This window comes from Brachyistius frenatus, unplaced genomic scaffold (assembly GCF_029030835.1).
Source record: "Brachyistius frenatus isolate BFR_SWC_R1_liver_20210118 unplaced genomic scaffold, ASM2903083v1 Contig_4, whole genome shotgun sequence".
Taxonomy (NCBI): Eukaryota; Metazoa; Chordata; class Actinopteri; family Embiotocidae; genus Brachyistius; species Brachyistius frenatus.
In genome coordinates, this window is record NW_027210603.1 from 6,329,949 (window position 1) to 6,354,159 (window position 24,211).

Consider the following 24,211-nt stretch of genomic DNA (forward strand, 5'->3'; position numbering starts at 1 on the left):
TAGGTTTAGGGGGCAAACACTTTTTCACACATGGCCATGTGGGTTTGGATTTTTTTTTCTCTCCCTTTAATAATAAAGACCTTCATTTAAAAACTGCATTTTGTGTTTACTTGTGATCCAATATGTTTGTGCTACCAAACACTTCAGTCACTGCTTGACAAGGTTTCCTCTTCTCCTCGGACCACGCTGCATCCACCTGTTCACATGCTGCTGCTTTAACTTTTTTTGGTCGATGGTGTTGAGTGTAATTCCGTTAATGTGCATAATTTAGCCAGACAGCACGAACCCCCCCCCCCCCCCCCCCCCCAATTTCAGATGAAGAGAATCTGATTGGCTGCGAGGTGCCGCGCTCCTCTTCCGATTGGCTGCTTCTTGTTTCCGGGGCTCCGCAGCGCTCACTGACGTTTCTCGGTCTGCTCCGAAACAGACTGGAGAGAATGGCTGCCAGTGGAGGTTAGCAAAAAAAAAAATCTTCATTGTTTCGTGTACTCATCAGACTTCAGCAATGCCTTTTAAAGTTATAATTCGCGCGCTTAAATGTCGACCGAGTGTTCGCCTTACCGACTAATTGAAGAAGTCGTGACATGTTGCTTTCTCGTTGAAAGAGTCGAGCAACAAACGACTCCTCCAAACTGTTGGTTGTCGTTAGCTGCCGTTAGCCGTCTGGCTAACTTTCGGCCGGTTAGCTAACGACCCACAGCTGATTGTGTCAACACTTGTTTACGAGAAGAGACGGGAAGGTTTGACAAGTCGCGGTGACGGATACCGCCACCGAAACTCACGGACGACACGTCGCACGTGTTGCTGCTGTGCCCGTATAAGACGCGGATGTCGCCGCTGGGAACCTTTTGAGGTTCATGTCGCCTCTTTATATCCCGCAATGTGTCACAGAGACGTCGCTAACGTTAGCTCGGTGCTAGCTGTCCGCTAAAAGTTAAGCTCGCGGCACGTCAACAAGCTAACGCAACCGCGTGCGTTGCGGTGGTAAACAAACCTTTGAACAACCGACGCGAAGCAGGTTCAACTGTCCGAGCTTGTTTCCGATCCGACCAGCCGGTCGGGACAGTTTCCTGCCGGGCACCCGGGCTGCGATGTGAGAGGTTAGCCAGCGAGCTACCACCTGGCGAGACAGTTTTCTGTCCACCGAGTCTTTGTCCTGTCAGTGAGTTTCGCGTCGCTCAGCACGACGGATTTGTCGGGAAAAGTTTTTTTTTTTTTTCCCGCCGTGGCAGCTGAGAGAGAGAGAGAGAGAGAGAAAAAGAAGTCTACAATGAAGTATGACAGGCGATATAAAGTTGGGGTCCCACTTGTGTAACTTGTCACAAGAAACTTGTGATAAGAAACCTGCATTTCTTTTGAAGGTGCAACTACAGTTGAATATTCACGTGTTTGTGGGACCACATAGTATCCATACATCTTGGATATATATATATATATATATTAGAAAGTGAACAACTTCGGTCCAATGTTGGAAACAAGCATGTGTAGAAACAAATAACAAAAAGAGGAGTTTTGTAGTTGTCAGTCATTTTTGTAGCTGGACCAATGACCTTATACTCACTTGAAGTTGTCATAGCTAAATATGCTTTGATGTCGTAATGTCTATTTTGAGACCAGACTAAACACTCTTTATCACTCAAACTCACTCTGCAATTTGCAGTATTTACTCACTGTGTAGTAATATCTAAAATGTATTCCATACATAGGAGGAATGTACACCACGAGCAGCTGAGTCCCCGGCTGGACCTATCATGTGTCTTTCCCCTGCTTTCCTTCCCCACATTCCCCGTCTATCTCTATTGCTCTCTGAATCAAAAGTAAAACATATTTAGTTTGATATATATTTATAATCACTATTGTCTGTAGTTTAAGTAGTAAACTACTTTCCATCTGGTGTTCTTTTTACTCAATAACAACGAATTGGATTTTTTTTTTTTTTTTATCAATCTAAGCCTATTCTTTTGTTCTCATAAGATTCTGCATTTATGTAAGAGTTGCAAGATCAAGCATCTCATAACCCTAACATGAATTACTATTTACCAATTTGTATTTTAAGTAGTCTGATCAACTGTTTCAGTGTGTTTAATAGTGCCTACACCACTTCTAAACATGCAATGGTGATGTAATGTTTTTCTCTCTCTTTGCACTGTGTTGTCCAGAGGTAGGGAAGCTGTTACAAGTACTGAATGGGACACCGCCAACCACCAACTACAACGGGGTAGATGCTGTTCATGCCTGTAACATCCTTCAGCAGCTCAAGGCCTTGTATGATGAAGCACAGCTCACAGACATCGTTGTAGAAGTGGACCACGGCAAGACTTTCTCATGCCACCGAAATGTTCTGGCAGCAATCAGCCCCTATTTTAGGTATAAAATGTTGAATTTGCACAAATTTATGTTTTCTTACTAGGGTTACAACAGTATGAGTTTTTCACAGTATGATAACTGTCTCGGAAATTATCACAGTGTGATGGTGCCACTGTTTAAGGTATTTCATTTTTCTTATTAAACATTATTTGGTATTATTATTATATTTGGTATTATTATTATCATCTTTTACATTGTTTGAAGGGCCACCAGCAGCGCTCTTAACGATTATCAAAAACGTTGACAGTTTACTGGAGGTGTGTGACATTAAAGCCATGCACATAGGTGATGTCAGCACCCCGAGCTGGAAAAGATGGAGTTAGGAGCTGGGATGTGGAAGATTATTTCAATAGCGCATTTTGACACAAGAAAGTTATGGGTTAACTGATGAATGTTATGATATTCATATCAAACTTTCTTGTCAAATTTTAGCCTGAGAATGGATTAATATCATGATGGTGTTTATCTTTTCTCACCTTCACCACCAGGTCCATGTTCACCAGTGGCCTTACAGAGAGCAGTCAGCGTGAGGTCAAAATTGTCGGGGTTGAATCTGAATCCATGCACCTCGTCCTAGACTATGCCTACACATCCAGGGTCACGCTCTCCGAGTCCAATGTCCAGGCCCTGTTCACTGCAGCCAGCATTTTCCAGATTCCTGCTCTGCAGGATCAGTGTGCCCAATTCATGATCAGCCGGCTTGACCCTCAGAACTGTATCGGGGTCTATATGTTTGCTGATGCATATGGGCACCAGGAACTGAGGGAACGCTCACAAGATTACATCCGGAAGAAGGTCAGTTGAATATGAGCATTTGTTTGATTCTTAAGTCATTTGCAGTGTGACTTAATGAAAATAGCTGCTGCCAGTTCATGCCACTATTTTTAGATGTTGCTTTATTCTGGTCTGGTCAGTCTGTTGAACTGCTAAAAGCTCAAACATTTTATTTTTTTGTTGCAGTTCTTGTGTGTATCACAGGAGCAAGAGTTCCTCCACATGACCAAGGAGCAGCTGGTCAGCATCCTGAACAGTGATGACCTCAACGTGGAGAAGGAAGAGCACGTCTATGAGAGCATTGTCCGCTGGCTGGAGCATGATGGGCCCAGCCGTGAAGCCCACCTAGCTGAGGTTTTCTCCCAATGCATCCGTCTGCCTTTGCTGGATGAGGCCTTTTTCACTGGGATACCTGCCCCTTTTGCTTGTGCCCTGTCCCTGTCAAAAGACCCTGCTGAGGTCAAAGCTCGCCTCACTGGCATGAATGGTTGCCCACAGCGCCTGGGTATGACTGCTTCTGAGATGGTCATCTGCTTTGATGCTGCTCATAAACACTCAGGTAAGAAGCAGACGGTGCCTTGCCTGGACACAGCCACAGGAAGGGTGTTCAAGCTCTGCAAACCACCTAATGATCTCCGGGAAGTTGGTATCCTGGTGTCCTCAGAGAACGATATCTACATTGCCGGTGGTTACCGACCGAGCAACAGTGAGGTGTCTATAGACCATCGAGCGGAGAGTGACTTCTGGCAGTACGAACACGCAGGTAACAGATGGCTTACACGTGCACCTCTGCTGAGAGCACGGATCGGCTGCAGGCTTGTGCACTGCTGTGGGAAGCTTTATGCACTGGGAGGCCGCGTTTACGAAGGCGATGGGCGAAACGCATTAAAATCAGTGGAGTGCTATGATGCTAGGGACAACTGTTGGACAGCAGTCAGTCCTATGCCAGTGGCCATGGAGTTTCACAGTGCTGTGGAGTACAGAGACCGCATCTATGTCCTCCAAGGTGAGTTTATGGCGCTGAAGAGAAACAATGATTCAAAATGATCTAAAAATATGAACATGTGACAAACATATATGAGAAACTATGTTAAAGCAGCTGATATTAGTTTTTAAATGACTTTTTCTTTCTTTCTTTCTTTTTTTCCACAGGTGAATATTTCTTCTGCTTTGATCCCCGTAAAGACTATTGGAGTCATCTGGCCCCAATGTGTGTCCCTCGGAGTCAGGGTCTGGCTGCCTTGTATAAGAACTGCATCTACTACATTGCCGGCATCTGCAAGAACCACCAGCGCACCTTCACTGTAGAGGTCTACGACATCGAGAAGAACACATGGAGCCGCAAAAAGGATCTGCCCTTTGACCAAGCCACTAGCCCGTACATCAAGGCCATGCTGCTGCAAGGCAAGCTACACCTGTTTGTACGGGCCACACAGGTAATGGTGGAGGAGCATGTGTTTCGCACCAGCCGCAAGAACTCCCTTTACCAGTACGACGATGAGGCAGACACGTGGACCAAAGTCTATGAGACGCCCGATCGCCTCTGGGATTTGGGTCGCCATTTTGAATGTGTGGTGGCCAAACTTTACCCACAATGTCTACAGAAAGTGCTTTGAGGTAGCTGATTTTTGTGAACCCAATCAATGAGGTAGAGGGAGTAGTGTGGTCCTGCCTTCCCTGTGCCTGGTGTTACTTTGGGTTTGCACCACACGGACCATTTTTTTTGGTTGAGTCTTAAGTCGTTCACACTTTGGTTTAACATGATCAAAATGGGGGTGCTTTTAAAAGTTGCAGTATTTTTTTTTTTCCAGTTGGCACCAACTACCCACACTGAGGCTTGTTTAACAAAACCATACAATGAATCATAAGTGCAATTATCCTATTTTTTTTGCTTGTTGTTGAGCCATTTCTACTTTTGTTTCAGATACATAAATGGGTATTGAGTTTTACAATTGTTAAGCATGCAAATGAGGGAGTCGGCTCGGTAAGAGTGCCCTGTGGAGATATGAAAGCTGTCTATCAGCATAAAGTAAAAATGTCTATCTATAAATATACATAAAAATTAACCATATAAACTATATATATTCATACGGGTAAGATGAGTACCATAGCTCATTAGTAGGTTGTTGGCTCTGCGGTTTGTGTGAGTATTTTTTTTTTTTTTTCCATTCTGTGTAAATGCCTTTCTTCAGCTTGTTTTATAGAGACAACTTTTACTTTGAAGAGTGCTTGTGATTTAGCATTTTCGAAGGTTGAAGCTTACGTGATATTCTTACGGCCCTCTCTTCCTTCACAAGCGTCAGTGTGTCCAAACATACTCTGTGTGTGGCTTCAGATCGCTTTGTAGGTTTAGTTTCAGATTCCATTCGAACGGGGGCTCTCACCTGCTTGAGTTGACATCCACTTTGTGTCACATGCAAAGATTCATGTAAGTGAAAGGTTTGAATATTCATTCTCCACATTGGAGAAATAAGGACGGAGTCAAATTTGTGGCAACACTAAGTGGCAAGTTCAGACCAACTAACAGGTTTACCTCAGAAACTTTAGAGATATTGGATTAGGAGAAAAGGGACAGTTCAGGCTATTGTGTTGTTGAAGCAACTCTGTGAAAAACTGCTCAGCATTGAGCTCTGAAGTTGTTTTTGACATCAGATTATAATCATTTGAATAAAGGTTGTGAAAGAACCTCCTTCTTAAATGCCCAAAAAGCATTTGAGGTCTTGTTATAGTTGTTGTGGACTTTGAAACGACTTTTGTGGTAGCAATAAATCATGGAACTGTGATTAGGCTATATTATGTTGTATTACCTTAGTAAAAGTGCATTAATGGTTTCATGTGCTTGTCTCTGCTAGTGAAAATCACAGTAGTACCAATAATGATTGTTTTGTGTTGCATGGGTGCAGGCTTGAAGTGACGCGTGATTTAGTGCAAAACATTTGCAATGCCAATGTGCCTGTGGCTAGAAAAGGAGTATCGGGGGCGGAAAAACCAAAACTGTTCCTCCTGATGAAGAATATCTGAAAAGTCTTACTCAGCGTTGCACTGAGTCACTCTCCACTTCAGCGGTCCTTGACTGCAAACTTTACGAAGCACCGTCTCGAGCAAGCGAGAGCGGTTCGGGTTGTGTGCTAATTCAACGAACAGCCATGAATCCGTCTTTACCCGCCATCACATACAGAGGACACAAACTGTTGGTGCTGCTTCATCTTTTTTGTTTTTTTTCCTGATTTATTTGTTTTGTTTTTTTGACAATCTTGTATAGAAGAATACCACCGCTGAGTGGCGCTTCTTGTCAACATGTGACATTTACAGTGCCGTCAGTTTCCTCACGCAGGTTCCTGTGTCATCTTTGCACTACACATTTCTCTTGTATTTTATCTTCACAAACAGTGCCCCTCTATTAAGGTTATAGTAACCATATAGCAATCATTGAGGAGATTTACATGGAAATTAACACCACAAGAGTCACATTCAGAAAGGACCTGAGGATATAATTTACTTCTCCAAGAGAAGATCCACTCTTGACTGACTTTAAGCTCTTGTTTTTTTTTCTTCTTTTTGTTGACATGGCTTGAACAATGCCCCCAAAAGCCCTCATCAAGGGTAAGAGAGGGTCTGAACTTCATCCACAAGTCCACAGACGGCCATTTGAGAACCAGGAACGGAGAACTCTCAGGATTTCTACTGATACACAGTACTGTATTTAAAATGTTTTTGTTATGTGTAATATACTGTACTATAGGTTTGCTGTACTTGCACAGTTTTTCTAAACTTCAGTTTCTTTTGTAACTTGAAAAAAAATAGATGTGATTTCTTTTTGTTGTCTCCAGTGGCTGTTTTCCCCCTTTATGTAATTATCTATTTAGTTTTGGTAGCGTAATCCTGCTCTGTTGAGAAAAAAATGATTACCTGCACGAGTGATATATTTTGAGTTGTATTTTTCCCTGTAGGACAGTAGTATTTCTTTGTAACATCTCACTGAAACTAAAGCATTACAGATCAAGTAACAACTTTGTTACATCATATTTCAAACACCAGTCATGTAATTCAACAAGCTAGAAAGAAGAAAAAAAAACCTGCCTCCTCTGCTAGAGAGTTGGTGGCCCTGTGCTGCCGAGCAAAGCCCATTCTGGTCATCTACATGCCTCGCTTATGGGTGCTATTCCATTGTGTCCCTTTATGCATTTCTTTCTTTCCTCACATTTACTTTGCTGGTTTGTCTGTTTTGGGTTTCGGGTTATAGTGGTTGTTGAGCTCAACTGTGAAATTCACATTGCACATAATTTGAAAATAAAACTATTAAAAGGGAACATTTGTTGGTCATTTCCTTCATTATTTTTTTTTTAACATGGGATTATTCTCTGTGATACATCAGCAGTCCCAGTTCAAGTGACTTCATCTGGCCAATATTTGCTATCTGTCACACTGTAGTCAGCACTGTGACCTGCAAAACATGCAGACACCGCTCTGGTACTAGTGATCTAAAACTGGTGTAAACTCGGTTAAACCCGCAGGCCACGTGTGACACGTGACTACACGTCAAACAAAGACGCAGGCAGCAGAAAACTCGACTCGGAAACTTGGTCCAGACAAACGGGCCGCGGAGACGCTAAATGAGAGGTAAAGTACTCCGATTTTCTTAAATACATACTCGAGCCTCGCCGTCTTCGATGCTCCAAGGCTGCAGGGTTGCAGTTACTTTGTTTCATTAGCAGTTACATTAGTTTCGATCGTGCTCCACGTGGGGCGTTTCTTCCGTCAGACTCCGCGCGGAAGAGTGAATGAAGACTGAAAACGTTTCCCCGTCATGTTACAATTGCATCACGGCTGTAAAGCTGTCGTTCGATTTTAGTCCAATGCAAACATTTGTAGTCAAGCAGTGGCCTCGCTGGTCTGAGCTGTCGTAGTTGTACTTGTGAATACATGATGTAGTAACTGATGCCATCTGCCTGGCTGACAACAAACAACCAAGTATGTCAAAATATTATCACATATTTTGGACATGAAAATCATAATTTGGAGTTCATTATAAACGTATTCATTCTCTATGGCAAATTCTTCACTCACAAATGTAGAATGTCAAAAATCTCCCCCCAACTTCACCTCTCAAAGACTCCCAAACGGATTAATACTGAGAAAAGTAACAAAACTGTCCAACTGTATGAAGAAATTCTTGAAGAGCAATATGCTATTTTAAGGTATGTAAAAAAAAAGTAAAAACACCCATTATTTAAGGGATCATTGAGTCAATTATGACCAGCTATTTGATGTTTACCAGCAATATTACTGATTGATTCAGTGATGAAAAGCAGCTTTTGTGTTTCTCATCTCTCATTGTGAACATATTCCTTGGTTAGTGATTCCCTTCCCATTTATGTTTACAGACATGTTGTGTGTGAACAAACCTGTCACAGCATTAGAAAGCAGTACAATCTTTAATTTAGTTGTCACTTAGTGTCAGTCCCTGTATCTGCCAACGATTTTGGGATGTCTTTTATTTAGAATTTTTAGCGTTTTTTTGTTACAATATTCTGTTGTTTAGATAACTAAGTGTCACAAATGTTTAACTCTCTGGACAGGAAGATGTCCTCAGCTCCAGCAGATGTGTTGGGCTACAAGCCGCTGGATGGGGGTTGGGGCTGGATGGTCGTACTCGGGGCCCATATTTCCATTGGATTTGCCTACTCCACACCAAAAGCCCTTTCCATTTTCTTCAAGGAGATCCAAGAGGACTTGGGGGCCAGCTCCAGTGAAATTGCATGGATTTCCTCCATAATGCTAGCTGCCATGTATGCAGGCGGTGAGTTGATTCAATCAGTTGGTTTGTCCATATGCAAAACTAATCCCTATGATCAGTAGCTCTCTATGTAAACAGATTGGCATTGTCATATCTTTCCCAGATCAGATGCATTATGAAATTAGAAGCAGGTGAACTTGCCTTTTAAGTTGTTCTTGCTGCTGGTGTAGCACAGCTATCAGGAGATTGATTTCAGTAGTTGAGTGTTTGTCAAAATTTCATTGGTTTGAATTTCATTAAACAAAATAATGGATATCTACATTCCATATTTGCAAATTGCTGAAATGAAAGTTATTTTTTTCAAAACGGGACATTTATTGTTAAAAGCAGTTCTTCTGATGGCTCTACTGTGTAAGAGTACCAGTGTATCTAAGCAGTCTAAACCATATATTTAGCACTGCTGTGCTGTATATTCTTGTTATTTATGACCAGCTGACATACACTGATAAAATAATTCATGTAATAAAATAATAGCAGCAGATATTCTACATCAATAAACCACCTGGTTACAATTACTTTAAATCCAGAGTTGCAGCAGAGCTACTTGGTATTCAGTGTAGTTTGGCCTCATACCTTTGGGCCGTCCCAAGTTCTGAAGTCAGCACCTCAAAGTCAGTCGTCTTTATAGTACTACAGAATACACTTGTATTGGCTGGGAAATAATAGCCTGCAGGTTAACCAGGTTGAGTTGTTTTTCTTTTTCTCTTGATCTTTTGTATCATATTATATTTTGTTCCCTCTGGGCACTGAGACACCAAGCACACCCCCAAGAACTAGCACTGATAATGGTCTGCTGATCAAACACTCTTTAAATTGTCTCACATCTTGTGTTAAAAGTTGTGCCTGCACGCCCCAAAAAGAGCACAAAGAATACCTAACAACCAGCAGACTCTGTGGTATATATTTGTACTCATGCATTAATCAGTGTTATGGCCAAAATTAGGGGAGCAAATCTAAGGTTTACAGCAATTGGAAAAAGTCCTTTAACTCTGCAGCATCTGCACTCTACAAATGAAACCACTTGTGCTTGTGCTGTCGACTCATTTGGACAGATAGGTAATTGACAAAGTGACTCCACGTGAGTGACTGCTGAAATAGTGGCTGGCTAATAAGAGGAATGTTGCCAGCATGTGTTAATCACCTGACTCAAATGTAATATGTGGTTTACATAGCGTCATTTATTAGTACTGCTGCTTTTCCTCTTCAACATTGCAGTTCTTATAGAGTACAGTGCAAGTAACTTCACCTCCGGCACTACAATGTCTACAACTACACTGGGGCCTGTGACAGCGCAGTCAGACGAGACAACAGTTGTTGCCATCCAGCTTCTGCCTCTGGTGGTTTTTCTGCTTTTATCTTTTCCAAGCCAAGCTGTGCGTACTTAGTACTTCTAAGCCTATCACATGTTGGTCATTTCTTTTTAGTGCTGTGCACTTAAACCAATATTCCCAGTATGTTTGATTTAATAGTTTCTTCTTAACGGGTAAAATGCTTTGCTTATTTTCAAAAGTGAAAAGTTATTATTTAAGAAAAGTAGGAGAAAAAAACAGCTGTGTGCCGTATTTACTAGATTCAGTTGATAATCTTGTGACCACATAAATATCGTAACCCCTTGCGGGGTTGTTCACATATACAACAGCCCTGCTTGAATAAATTCCTCAATGATTTGAATGTGATCGCTTGGTCAAGCCAACATAGCAGAGGGCTCTATACAAAAAAAGTTGACCAATCAAAATCTGTAAAAAACACATTAGTAAACAGCAATGGCAACATTTATTTGTATAACACCTTTCATACCACCATTACTGGTGGATTACTTTGCAACAGGAACTGTGTGTCTGTGATGATTCCCTTTCATATTTTACAGTATAACACAACCTCAGCTGTTTTATGTCCTGCTGTTGGCGTTTCTGCTTTTAGGTTTCCTGTAACTTCAACCAATCTGTGATGACAATGTGGGATCCACATTACATAACATCAGTGGGGCTAATTTAAACAGATATCGTTGATTCAACCACAGTGTATTATTAATAGACTAATAATCTCATTTTCATTCTGTTGTAGTAAGTGCAATAGCCCTTTAATCTACCAAAATAACATTTGAAAATCTTTTTGTCTTTTAGTACAACATACTGTTCACGGTTGTTTTTTTTTTGTTGCATTGTTTTTTGTGTAGGATAAAAGTGAGTTTGTTTAGTGGAAGAGAGATATCTGCTGTCGTGGGGATGCCGAACAAAAACATGTGACCTGGGTCTAATGACACAACAGGCAGCTATGCCCCACTGCTGCTTTCACAACAGGCAAAGCAGTCCGAGCAACCTTAAACTCCTGTTCCACTATGTGTGTCCCATTTAACACTATGTGTGTCAACAGAGGATGACACAAAATATAACAAAATAAAAGTCTTGTGGAGGCTTTACATGAGTTCATCAGTGCCGGCTTTCAAGGTTACAGGACAGCAGGGTATGTGACTAACCTGCACTCAACTCTGGGAGGCCTAACTGGTGAAATATTCCCCTCCACTGTGGCTTCGGCACAGGGCTTTATCATATTGTCCTTGGTAAGGCTTCAGCAATGTCACCCAGTGGAGGAGAGAGACAGCGGGAATATATCAGAGGAGGGTTCAGCACACTAGGGTCTGACACCGGGGCCTCATGGGAGAAACATGACAGCCTTTTCAGAAAACCTCTGACTCAAGGAGTCTGAATGATAAACTTATAATGGAAATGGAAATGGTGGCAGTGTGCGAGATGCCCTATTGTGAAACGGCTACAGTGAGAGGGATGATCTATCTTTGACCCCTGGTGGCACCTGGTTAACTGTATAAACAGCAGGATGGATATTTGTATTTAAAATGTACAGTAGATACAGTTGTTGAGGACAACGCTTTACAGCTTAGCATGAAGCTAGAATAGAGATTTTACTAATACTTTATATATACAAGTCATACCATAGCATGTTGTCCAAAAACTGAAAAAAAGTCATACTATAGCATGTCCAATATATGAAAAAAGTCATACTATAACATGTCATTTAAAATATGAAGAAAAGTCATACCATAACATGTTGTCCAAAATATGAAAAAAAAGTCATACTATAACATGTCGTTTAAAATATGAAAAAAAGTATTACTACAGCATGTCCAAAATATGAAAAAAAGTCATACAATAACGTGTCGTCCGAAATGTGATCAAAAAAAGTCACAATATAGCATGTCGTCTGAAATGTGATAAAAAAAGTCACAATATAGCATGTCGTCTGAAATGTGATAAAAAAAGTCACAATATAGCATGTCGTCTGAAATGTGATCAAAAAAAGTCACAATATAGCATGTCGTCCAAAATATTATCAAAAAGTCATACTATAGCATGTCGTCCAAAACATTAAAAAAAAGTCATACTATAGTATGTCGTCCAGAATATCATACAAATTTGGCTTATATGTCCTCCAAAATAACATAAATATTTCACACTAAATTATGTAGTCCAAAATTTCATAAAAAATTCATACTATAGTATGTCGTATAGAATATTAAAAAATGTAGTAAATTTTGGTAATGATGATAGTAATTAATTGTCAGACTGAAATTCTTCTCACACCACAGCAGCTTCAACTGCAGTATTAGAATGAACTCAAATAGTACATGAAACAAAGATTGTAATGAACAGTCACAAATATTCAAGTCTTTTTGATATTTCTTGATTTTAATACCATTTTTAATTTTAAGATTTATTAGTGTACAAAAGAGTGCTTCAGTGTAACCTCATTAAATCGTGGTACGCTGTATCTACAGTTTAATAGAAATGTATATTCACTGTTCAGGACATGGTTGGGATCAAAGACAATACCTAAAACCAATATGTAGCTCAACACTCTCTCTCCTGTTGAGTGTTCACAGTCTAAGCGAGTAAATTGTGTGCACATAGCCGTGTTGTGGATCCAAGTTAAACCTACCCATGGAGAAACTCATGTCTGCTTCATCAGCGTAGGTCCCTCCCATTACGTCCAATTCTACTCACAACAAAGGTTTTTGACTTGCAACCAAAAAGGCCTGATTCACGAATAACGAAACGTTCTTTTGAGACAATAAGCGAAATTCTGAAGTCTGTTACCTCAAACAACACAACTGTAAGGATCATTTGTTTCAAATCTACATAATATTATTTGAAGTTCACATTTATTTACTTATAAATTTGATTTGTGATTGCAAGTGTGATGAATTTACTCTTAAAATAGTCTTTTATACTTTCATAAAAAAAAGCCACAAAACGACCTTCATACCACGCAAATAACTCATTAATCAAGAAAATAGGGAAAGTAAAAATACTGTTTTGGTGAGTTTATATGCCGCTCATCTTGGCATTTGAGAAACTTTTTTTAAATCACAATCCACCTTTTGTTAAACATCTGTCAGCTCTGGCTCTCCAGGTAGCAAAGAATTTTTGTGGACAATTAGGCAAAACAACACGATACATTCATCCTTGCAGAGCCGTCGATCTGTAGCTCTGTCGATCGGTCACAGAGTCCTACGCTGAAACTCTGAACACTCATCAAACACAGAGTCTGACCAGTTTTAGCAGCCATGAAGACACAGTAACAATATCTTGCAACACTACCCAACCTGAAAGCAGGCATCTATTTCTGTAGTTTCAGTGCAAAACCAGTCAGTCATTCACTCTTTGCTAACAGTTGGTTTTCCATCTAATTCTTTTGCAATTTGATTTCCTGTCAATCTTCATTCTTTTGAACATTTAATTAAAGAGAATGATACATAGAATATAATTATGAAAATGTGTCATGACTGGTTTTAACAAACATTCCCTTTTGGAGAAATTTAAAATCATACTTTTGCACACGCAGATTCCATTTAAGAGTAAAATATTTGCTACTTTCTGTCATCAATATTTTCTCACGTACTGAGAAAATAATAATCAGCCATGATTAACATGCTGTTGAAGAAAGTAGGTGTTTGCCGAACATTTAATCCTCTTACCTATTCACAGTTCTGCTTTTAGTTATCACCGTCCACTCAGGTTTCAATAATCATGGCAGCATAAAGAAATTAGTCTAAGTTATGCTCTTCTTATTTTTTTCTATATAATTTGACTAAAATAAATATATATTCCAGAAGATGGTATTTATAGCAATAATATATAATAAGAGTGCAGAAGTTTTCATCATGGCATGCTGCAGAAGCACTGGTGGTGCAATGTCACTCTTTCAGGCAAGGTTATGAATGAAGGAAAGAGTGACAGCATATAAAAGGCTGTTTAATTCCTGATTGATCACTGAGTGTAGTATTTTACATGATCAGGGGAAAGTATAATGAGTTGCCAAGTTGTGGATACAAAAGTATGGAGGTGTTCCATCACTTGCAGTGATGCCCTTGGTTTAGACCTATTAACTTACCTAGAAGGGGTAGGTAAAAGTTGATTTCTTAAACTGTTAATATTGAGATGTAACATATTACAAGAATGAAGTGCTTACTCCTCGTCTTCCTTATCTTTTTTGCAGGACCGGTGAGCAGTGTGTTAGTCAATCGCTTTGGAAGCCGGCCAATAGTCATAACGGGTGGCCTGATGTGTGGGGTTTCTATGATTACCGCTTCTTTTGGGAGCTCCATCATCTATCTCTACTTTTGCATTGGCATCATTGGAGGTATGGTACTTTAAAATATTTTTTATTAAATATTGTCCTTTCTTTACAATATTTTTTGTGACACTGCCAAGTGAAAAGTTTTAGCCCTATTGACAGATTTTATTGCTTGCAGTCCGGCTTTGGTGATGCATAGACAATGAGTTGACTGTAGACCAAAACCAAGGCAATTTTCAGATATAGACCCCAGACTTGTTTACCTTTTTGATTACGAGTACCATCAGCTCTAGTTAAGCTTCTCTGGAGTTGAGAGGTTGGGCGATGCATCCTTTCAAATCCGTTCAGAATCTCTTGGTTCAGATCTGCTTCTCCTAACCGGGCTGCCATGCTGTTTGTCAGGGCCCTGGGCTTCTGCCCAAGCTCCTGGGGTGTAGTTAAAGCACCAAGAGGACCAGGACAGTAATTAAGACAGAGCCGTCTCTGATCCCAGAGAGCATGGTCTTCCATGGCCCTCTGTACTCTCCTGTAGGCTCCAATCATGGTCGTCACATGGGGGGCTCTGTGCCACCCTACGAGGCTCATTACCCTGCCAAGGGCTCCTGTGGACGATTAATAGGCCCAGCAAGTGGCCAGGCCGTGTGTGGTGCCCGAGGGCATGTGCGGGCCCTGCTCTGCTCCCCTGTGCCCTGACACACTGACACATAGGCATCACGCAGTTTTACCTAGCAGCCATGCAGACATATGCTTGCATACACAGATACCTGCACATGCAGAAACATAACCATTTAATACAAAAGCACCACAGGCTGAAAATAATTACTCATCCTTGTATACAGCTCCATTTTCTTTCTTTCTACTGTGTTCCAAGAAACATGATTGGCAGTTTTTGCTGGTGGGAGCTGGTGAGGGATGATGTCCTTGTCACTGCACCAGCAAGTCCTTCTAACTGCACCAGCAAGTCCTTCTAGTTGGTTTGGGCCTCTGCAAAGGACAAGAACTGTGATGCTTGCATCAAATGCCACACTGACAGCAATTTCAATGTATATGGGGCATCAGAATAATCAATTAAATGTATTTATCTTTGTTTAAGGTAACAGTGGGGTAAGTTGGTTTCGTTTTTCTGTATCCACAACTTCTACAATTGGGTTGCTTAAGTTGGCTGCATTGATAAAACAGAAAGTGGACTTTACACCACATTTTGATCAATTCCTCTGCTCGTAAAGACACTGATATAATGTTAATAAAAACAGTGGAGCATTCATTTATCAGGAGAAAACTGACTAAACTCAGAAGTTAATGTAATTTTAATACTATAGAGTGGGATTTTAACCCTCCCGCTGTCCTCGGATCAAATTGACCCGCTGCTGTGTTCAACCAAGTTCTATCTTATTTTTATATTTTTTAGGATCATTGGTGACAAGGAGGCCGTGACGGTTTCTTTAACAAGTAGTTAAACAAACCTTCTTTAGATTAAATGAGTTGCTGAACAAGTTCACAAAATCCGAATCAAACCTATCGGTGTCAGATAAATCTCTCTCTATTTCATAATACAGAGTTCTTAAATCTGGCGTCTACTGAGACATTCCCGTGCTGCTGGATGAGTGCATACAGGGAATTCTTTATGGCCAGAGCTGGCTAATTTCCATTTGAACCCTATGCTAATTTAAATGGAGTCAATTACATTTAATCCCTCTTCCTATTTAAGAACATGTCTGCTAAATATACAATAAAATACAACTTTTTGATACTTTGGATGGCCAAAGGTGTCATCAGCTGTGAAGAAATCTGATGTTAGACCCTTGGATAAGATGTCTAACAAAGAGTCGTCTTCTTCTTCAGTGCTTGGAGTTACTTGTCATGGTAACACAGCTTTACAGTAATTCAGTGACTTATAGTGACTCTGTAAATTTTTGTTGTTTTAAAGTCAGAATATAGCAAACAAATAATGTTTATATATGAGCTTATTTTTTCCTCATTATGGAAGAAAAATATTGCTGAAATGCACTTTTTAACAAAATAAAACTTAATATGTTAAGCCCAGTTTGGACATACTTTAAAAAGAGAAATAACAACAAATGTGTTGCTTTAAGCTTTATGAATCCAGTGAAGAAGAATAAATTGACATTGGAAAGAGAGACTATAGCACCCTAACCATCTAGCTGTAGCTCTTTATCTTCTTCAAAATAAGGTGCTATTAAATAAAAAATGTTCTGGGTAGCAAGGCAAGAGAGTGAATGTATTAGCTAGGCTCCCTAATTTCTTTCTACTTGAATGGCAAAATTATTTCTGAAATAATTCCAGCATTCTGTAATGAGATGGAACCTTAATGAGCACTGAGCAGAATCAGTCTTAATTTAATTGAGAATACCCTTTGTAGTTTAGGTTCAGTAGGGTTTTCTTACTGAGGATTTTTGACTGTGACTGTGTTTTTTCTATATACAGGTTGTGGACTCTCCTTAAACCTAAATGCCTCTCTGACCATCATCAGTAAATACTTCTTAGCCAAGCGTCCTTTAGCCAACGGACTTGCCATGGCTGGCAGTCCAGTGTTTCTCTGTTTCCTGGCCCCTGTTAACCAATACCTACTGGGCCAATTTGGCTGGAGAGGAAGTCTACTTATCCTTGGAGGTATAATGTTCAATTGTTGCGTTGCTGGGGCCCTGATGAGGCCTGTCGTCCCGCATCGTCAGCCACCCTCTTGTGCACTACAGAAAAAAGAGGAACAGCCAAGTGAGCTCAAGATGAAGATAAAAGGAGGCTGTTTTAAGAACGCAAAAAAGTTCCTGGATTTGTCCTTCTTCAAGAACAGGGGCTTTATTATTTACCTCATAGGAAATGGGATGTTCATCTTTGGTGCCTACGCGCCCATTGTGTTCCTCTCAGCATATGCAATTAACCAAGGCGTAGAGGAGTACTCAGCAGCCTATCTGCTCTCCATTATGGGCTTTGTGGACATGTTTGTTCGGCCCGGCACCGGCCTGGTCGCCAACAGCAAGTGGATCAGGCCCAGAATCCAGTACTTCTTCAGCTTTGCCATGGTGTTCAACGGTACGTGCCACTTACTGTGTCCCCTGATGAAGAGCTACGCCTTCCTGGTGGCCTATGCAGCGTTTTTTGGCGTGGGGTTTGGCATGGTTTTCGCCCTGATATTTGAATGCCTCATGGACCTGATGGGAAATGAACGCTTCCCCAGCGCTGTTGGACTGGTCACCATCATAGAGTGCTTCCCCATGCTACTGGGACCACCTGCTGCAGGTAATGTACCCTGAACACAAACTATCCATTCACAGACACTTGTGACTCACTTAAACAAACAAAACCAACTCAATGGGTTCTTTTCAGTGTTTATTTGCCCCATGGACTGCTGAATCTGATAAACCATGCACAAACAATCACATCGTGTGTACAGATCTCGCTCTCTTTTCCTGTCTCTCTCTCTCTCACCCAGGCACCATACTCTCAATTTACTTGACATTGCCTTATGCTGCTTCTTTCTACAACTGATGCTAACAGCAAATGAATAATGTAGACAAACAAACATACAAACACACACACTTGGGGGGAACACAATTGTTCAAGAAGAAATAAATAACCAGTTTGAGGCAAGCTGCTTTGCAAACAATGCAGCAAACAGAATTATATATATTTGTGTGTTTATCTCTGTCTCATTCAAAGCCTGTGCATTATGTTGCATTGGAGCTCAGTTGCTTGGTAAAGTGTCATTACTGTAAAACAACTGGATTATCACTGATGAGTAGGGATGTTTTGGGGTTTGTGGCCGAACAAAAAGTAGTAATTTGTCACGGGGATTTACTTTTGTAAAAAAAAAAAAGCTGTGTGCACTCACTGCACAAGCTTTTATGGCATGTTCCCTGTAGGTTTTGTCCTCCATACAAATAAGAGAATATCTGGAACAGAAATAACAAAACTCTAAAAAGCTGTGTATATTCTTCAATTTCACCACATCAGTATACTGAACATTTAGCCTGGCTCACCCCACCTCTTGCTCACAGCTTCAGTCTTTGTCATGATTGTAGTCTGGAAACTCTGTTTGCATTAGGGTTTTCTCTGTCACTTTTGAGATCAAACTAACGAACCACAAACAATCATGCTGATTACTTACAGGCTACTCCTATACTTTCAAAATGAACCCAAGGTCTACTCCCATTAGGATGCATTAGATAGGAGTTTAGTGTTTGCAAGAAGTTATTAGCCAGTTAAAGGACCATATTTTTAATAGACTTTGCTTGGTTTAGCACATCAACTATAGAGTATGGTACTGTAGTAGTGTTGGGATGTAAATCAGGCAAAGCCTGCAAACCATAGGATTTCTAGTATTAATATATATGAAGTAGAGCCTGAATGATACAGTGCCTAGCTGATTTTATGAATTGATATTGGCCCATTAAAGATATACTGGTATCGGCGTACATGTTGAGCAATATGCACCAGTATGAAAACTTTGTAGAGCATAATGCAGAAAACGATGCAGAAGTTAATTAGAAATTGTTCTATTTGTGTTTTTAAAATAGTTATTTATAATTATTAAATTCCCAGTGAGGTGCACTGTTGTCACTGTGGACAATAATCTGTAAAATACCCCATCTCTATTTCATATCTTTTTCACGAGTGGCAAAATTGTTTGATAACCACATTTGAGGGATCATTGAAGAAAATGCACGATTGTGTACTCTGTAAATACAGCATATATGTATTGGTATCAGCATTGGCCCCAAAAGTCCACTATCGGTCAGGCCCCAATATGAATACACAGCGTGTATCCTACTTTGAAGTAAAACAGTGGAAGTTCAGTCGGATTCAGTTCAGTCAGGCTAAAACAACTGTGAGGATGATGTGTTATGTCACGGTGGCAAGAACAGGATAATGCTGGGATTGAAGAGATGTTTTTTTTCTGTCTGTGACACTATTATAATGAGTGGATATTGATATATAGGATTTTGAAAACCACATACAAATGTTTTTACAAAAGTTCCAGTGCTAATCTCTGCCTCTGTGTGCAGTCATTGGATCTAACAAATAAAGCTATGTTCTGACTGCACGGTTTAATCAGGAACTTTATCAGAGACAGAGCTGCAGCCCTTTATAGAAACAGCCCTGCAATGAGAATGTAATGTTGTAACGTGAACCATATTTATTAAAAGGTTATAAAAAGTTTGTCATTATCAACTTAAAACTAACTAATATAACTTCTGTTGAGTTGAACTTTTGAGTCTGAGACATCACCAACATCCTCATCATCATTGTCATTAGATTACTGGATGAAAGTCCACCCCACTAACATGTGGCCGCTGCTGTACGAAGAATAATAACACAGGCTGATTTCATCAAATAAATCAGTACATTTTAAGTTTGCTGTGATTACTTTTAAGAAACAGACAGGCATCCTTGTATGTCATACTCCAGCAAGTTTGGAAATGTTAATTTGCTTGAGATAAGTCACCTGTTGCTTTGGCCAAAAACAATAAAACTTTCTACATAAAAAAAATTGAGCTGGATGGAATACAAAAAAATATCTATCTAGCCCATCATTATTACATGAGCCACATGCAGTGTTTTGGTTCGTTACATCTTAAAAAACAACTGCAGTTGCTGCTCCACATACAGTATGATGTAGGACATTATGCAATTTTAATCTCTTGAATAGTACAAAGATTTACTTCTTCAACCACGATTCTTATGTGGTAAGTGATGTTCCTTAAACACTATTAGACACAGAACAAAACCAATATAATGACAAGAGCCTATTTATTGCTCAACTTGTGCACCAAGTTCATTTTAACAGGCCTGTTTAATGTGTGAAACAAATAAGCTGAGGATGTACAGTAGTGTTCCTGCTCATGACTTAATCAACTGCATGTATCATCCCACTGACAAACTTTTTTTTTTTGCCTCCAACCTGACTTTTTAATGAGGTGGAAAGTTAGAGGCCCCTTAGTTTGTCTGGAGCGACCCTGTTCTGAGGCGCTCATTTAATAGGGTAAATAAGCGCCTCCCTGCACGTCTTAACGTTCTCCTCCAGAGGGCACAATCGTTATGTCTCCCCTATCTGCTTGTTACTGCTCCCCCAAAACCTTCCGGTCAATCCAATTAGGAGAAAGTGAGGTAAGTGGATGTAATTAGCCTTTTGCTTAGGGTGTTTAATGACTCTCAGTTCAAACTCTTGTCATTAAAGTCCTGTACCTGGGCCATAATTAAGCTGTGAATACATAAAAAAAAAAAGAGGTGACTATGCCAGATGGACTTAATTACCGCTCAGCCAATCAAAGGCTGTCTTAATGAGGGTGATGGTCATTGGAGTATGTGCACCAGATGATTGCTATCAATCAGATAATACAGCCTGCAATGAAATTGATGCAAAGTGACCCCTCCCTTGTGAAGTACAGTACAGTGCATGCACACACGCAAACATTAGTATCATCATTATTGGTCATAAAGATGGAAAGTGGTATATGTAATGAGGCCTTCGAAGAAAAACATTTTAATTTGCCTTTTAATTTAACACTCTACTTGATAGGTTTTGATACGATACCATGAAATGGTCTGTAATAAAAGCACTTCCCAATTTGTCCCAAAAATCTGAATCAATGATATCTTTAAAGTTGGGTGAAATCAGGTCAGTCAGAATTTTACAAAGCACACCTAAGGTTCTGATAAGAAACAAAGTTAATGAGATGACTGGATAATCTATGATATGAGATGTTAAAGTGACTGAGGAAAGTTTTTTTTTTTTATGTGACTTTAAGGACTATAAAGAGAACATAATCCAGCTCAAAATAGTTGAATTACAGACGCAGCCTTCAACTGATTCTACATGGCTTTAAAATAGTATAAAGCAGGGATTGTAATACAGTGAGATGGACAGTCGTACATACGGAGACTGAGAGAGATAGCGACACTTGCTCATCGATCCGTGTCTGGAGGGAAAGGGGGGTTGGGGCGAGGTGCGTTTAAGACTCTGAAAACCTGCAAGCTTAAATCTGATCTAAACCACATGTGTCACTTTTCTGCAGGCTTGGCCTCGATATTTATGGCTCTGAGAATGGGTCTCTCCTCCTCTGATTCGTTTTGGTAGCAGCCATCCAAATTGCCTTCCCAGAGATGCAGGAGAGCCAGGAAGGGTGTAATGGCCCTCTGTCATTTCCGAAATGGCTCTTCTCAAATTGGCCTGTGTTTACCCTCACTCTCTTCTGCACACATAAGCCAAATCTGAGTTGGGTCTTGCTCACCTTCAAACTTGTGAAGTGGCGAAATCAAAATACTACTGATTACTACTTTATTGTCTTAAGTTTGTAATGTTACAAGTGTGTTTTTGTTTATGCAGACATAATGTTGCACAAACTGGGGTTAATTGACACATCCTTGGTTTGAAATACTATAGTTTCCTCACATCATTCTGCTCTTATCCCCACAGGGTTACTGGTGGACATTTTTGGTGACTACAAGTACCTTTTCTTCATGTGTGGCTCAGTCATCGTGACTGGCGGACTATTTCTCTTCGTTATGAACATCTACAACGACCACATGCTGGATAAAGAGAGGGCTGCAAAAGATAGAAAGCGGAACCAAAAACATTTAGAGAACCAGGACCAAGTGAGCATCTCAGAGGCAAAGATGGAACGAAGTGAGCCTGAGGCAACAGAGATGACCACAGCATAGCAAAATCTGTGACTGCAGAATGCAGAAACACCAAATTAAATGTGATTGCTCTCTTTAGCGTGTATGTTACGAGGTCCTATTATGTAGCCAAGTTTGTGGACGTTAAAGCTGGGGTAGGCAATTCTAGAAAAATCTGAAAAAAAACCCAGCAGAATTTGAAAATACTGCCTTCCTCCTGCTGCCCTCCCCCTTCTGTCTGAAGCCCCTCTCACAAGATGAGCGCGGGCATATGGACATGCTTCAATTGCTCCAAAACACTTCACCAATATTGTGTTCATTGGCGTACTGGCATCGGTACTACATCAGTGGACCCGTGTACTGTACATCTATAAAGGTTTTACTGCCCCTTTTTTAACCTCTTGACCGGCCCTCTCTGTGTGCCTGTCTTTAGGATGCACATGCAGGTTGCTCTGCAGTGTAGGCAGTTGCTGAAAATCTGCAATAGAACCTTTTGCTAGTTAGCAGTAAACACAAAGTGCAGCTCAGGCTGATGGGAATTTTGCAGGTACAAGTAAAACAATGTATAATTTTTTTTTTAGCAAAGTTAGTTCTCTTCATCCAGAGGTGGACATTAATCAAATTTGGCTTACATCTAAATTTTAATGAAAATTCTAGCTGTCATTTCCATGTATGTGTGTGTTTATGCAGCACAGGGAGTAATTGCTGCAGTTAGAAACATCTAACAGCTTTCAAGACATTTCACTCAAAAACAAAAACCTGGTGATATTTTTTGCAAAAAGTCAAATCGGCAAAGTAGGTAGGATTCATCCTTTGGGGAACATCAGTGTCTGATCAAAGTTTCATGGCAATCCATCCAACATGTTCCTACCCTTAAATACAGCCACATTAGTGTTTCCTAAATTAGCGCCATGGTTAGGTTAAGACAAAAATCACTTAGTTAGGGATTTTAGATAAAGATAATGGTTTAGGTTCAAATTAACACTTCTCTTTCTGTGTTCGCCCTATTATGGACTGGCAACCTGTCCAGGATGCATCCCACCTTCCCCCTAAGTCAGCTGGGATAGGCTCCAGCCCCCATCCTTTAGTCATTATAGACTAAAGAGTCAATTCAAGAATTAGATTAATATTCCATAGATTAATTGGTATTTTTAGCTGCAGCCCTCATTTATTCATTTGTCCATCCATTGTTTGTTTGTCTACCCTCAAGAGGCTTTAAGGAGTCATGACACTGAACCAGGATGAGCTACTGTACTTACCTCTGTTCTTTGGTACTGCTAAACAGTATAGGTTGCTTTAACTGTGATGTGATATTTTTTCGTCTTCCATCTTTGTTTGCACTGAATTAATGTAGCTTTGTTTTTTAAAATGTGTCAGCAAAATCATAAGCAGGTACTTTTTTAGTAATGATCGCTCACGTGATCACTAATGCAGACTTACAGGTTTATTGTAACTTTTGTGATTGTTAACTGTCCAAACTAAACATATGTTTCCAATTAAAACATTAAAGTTGTCTTGTGGTAATTTGCATACCTCGGGGGACTGCTGAGAAATTTTGCACTTGCAGTGTTTACATTATAAAACTGGCAAAAATGTCCCTATGTACAAGATACTGTACATGTTTTATCCCTTCTTTAGTTCATGTTAATTAAGTACTAAAGTTGTAACAAAGAGACTGTAAAAAACCCTCTTACTGAAGTGTGATACTGACTGATTCATTCTGCAATCTGCAGTAAATAATACTGTCTTTTTCACTTTTGTCGGTATTTATTTGATTAAAAATTTCATGTTGAAACATGATAATGTAGTAATTTTGTGTTGACATTTAGCAGTGACATTTGTTATTTGGGCGAGAATGGATTTTTATGCACTGTTAATTGTTGTGATGCAGTGTGGATTACTGCTCATGTGAGTAAGTACGTTTGTCATTGGATAGGGTGACGAAATGATAGTGTGTGTGCAAATCTAAAAAACAGCTATTGTAAGGCTTATTTTTTAAATGATTGCACCTTTTTGGATTACATGATCCACACAACTGTTGAT

General features: G+C 40.0%; 2 protein-coding genes across 4 annotated transcripts; both read left to right on the top strand.

The window, feature by feature from the left end:
• Nucleotides 1-408: 408 nt before the first annotated feature.
• Nucleotides 409-7,451, top strand: kbtbd8 (kelch repeat and BTB (POZ) domain containing 8). Of its 2 annotated transcripts, XM_069712706.1 has the most exons (5): nucleotides 409-453; nucleotides 2,160-2,367; nucleotides 2,856-3,162; nucleotides 3,328-4,147; nucleotides 4,294-7,451. In XM_069712706.1, the coding sequence occupies exons 1-5, from the start codon at nucleotides 438-440 to the stop codon at nucleotides 4,755-4,757; spliced, it is 1,815 nt and encodes a 604-aa protein (XP_069568807.1). In that variant the 5' UTR covers nucleotides 409-437; the 3' UTR covers nucleotides 4,758-7,451. The 2 variants fall into 2 exon arrangements, with proteins under 2 accessions (XP_069568807.1, XP_069568799.1); XM_069712698.1 differs by lacking the exon at nucleotides 409-453 and having other exon boundaries at nucleotides 1,642-2,367.
• A 256-nt stretch (nucleotides 7,452-7,707) lies between these two features.
• On the top strand, nucleotides 7,708-23,695 carry LOC138629238 (monocarboxylate transporter 2-like). Of its 2 annotated transcripts, XM_069712827.1 has the most exons (5): nucleotides 7,708-7,761; nucleotides 8,721-8,941; nucleotides 14,453-14,596; nucleotides 16,976-17,788; nucleotides 21,966-23,695. In XM_069712827.1, the coding sequence occupies exons 2-5, from the start codon at nucleotides 8,725-8,727 to the stop codon at nucleotides 22,208-22,210; spliced, it is 1,419 nt and encodes a 472-aa protein (XP_069568928.1). In that variant the 5' UTR covers nucleotides 7,708-7,761; nucleotides 8,721-8,724; the 3' UTR covers nucleotides 22,211-23,695. The 2 variants fall into 2 exon arrangements, with proteins under 2 accessions (XP_069568928.1, XP_069568920.1); XM_069712819.1 differs by lacking the exon at nucleotides 7,708-7,761 and having other exon boundaries at nucleotides 8,701-8,941.
• The last annotated feature ends 516 nt before the right edge of the window (nucleotides 23,696-24,211 follow it).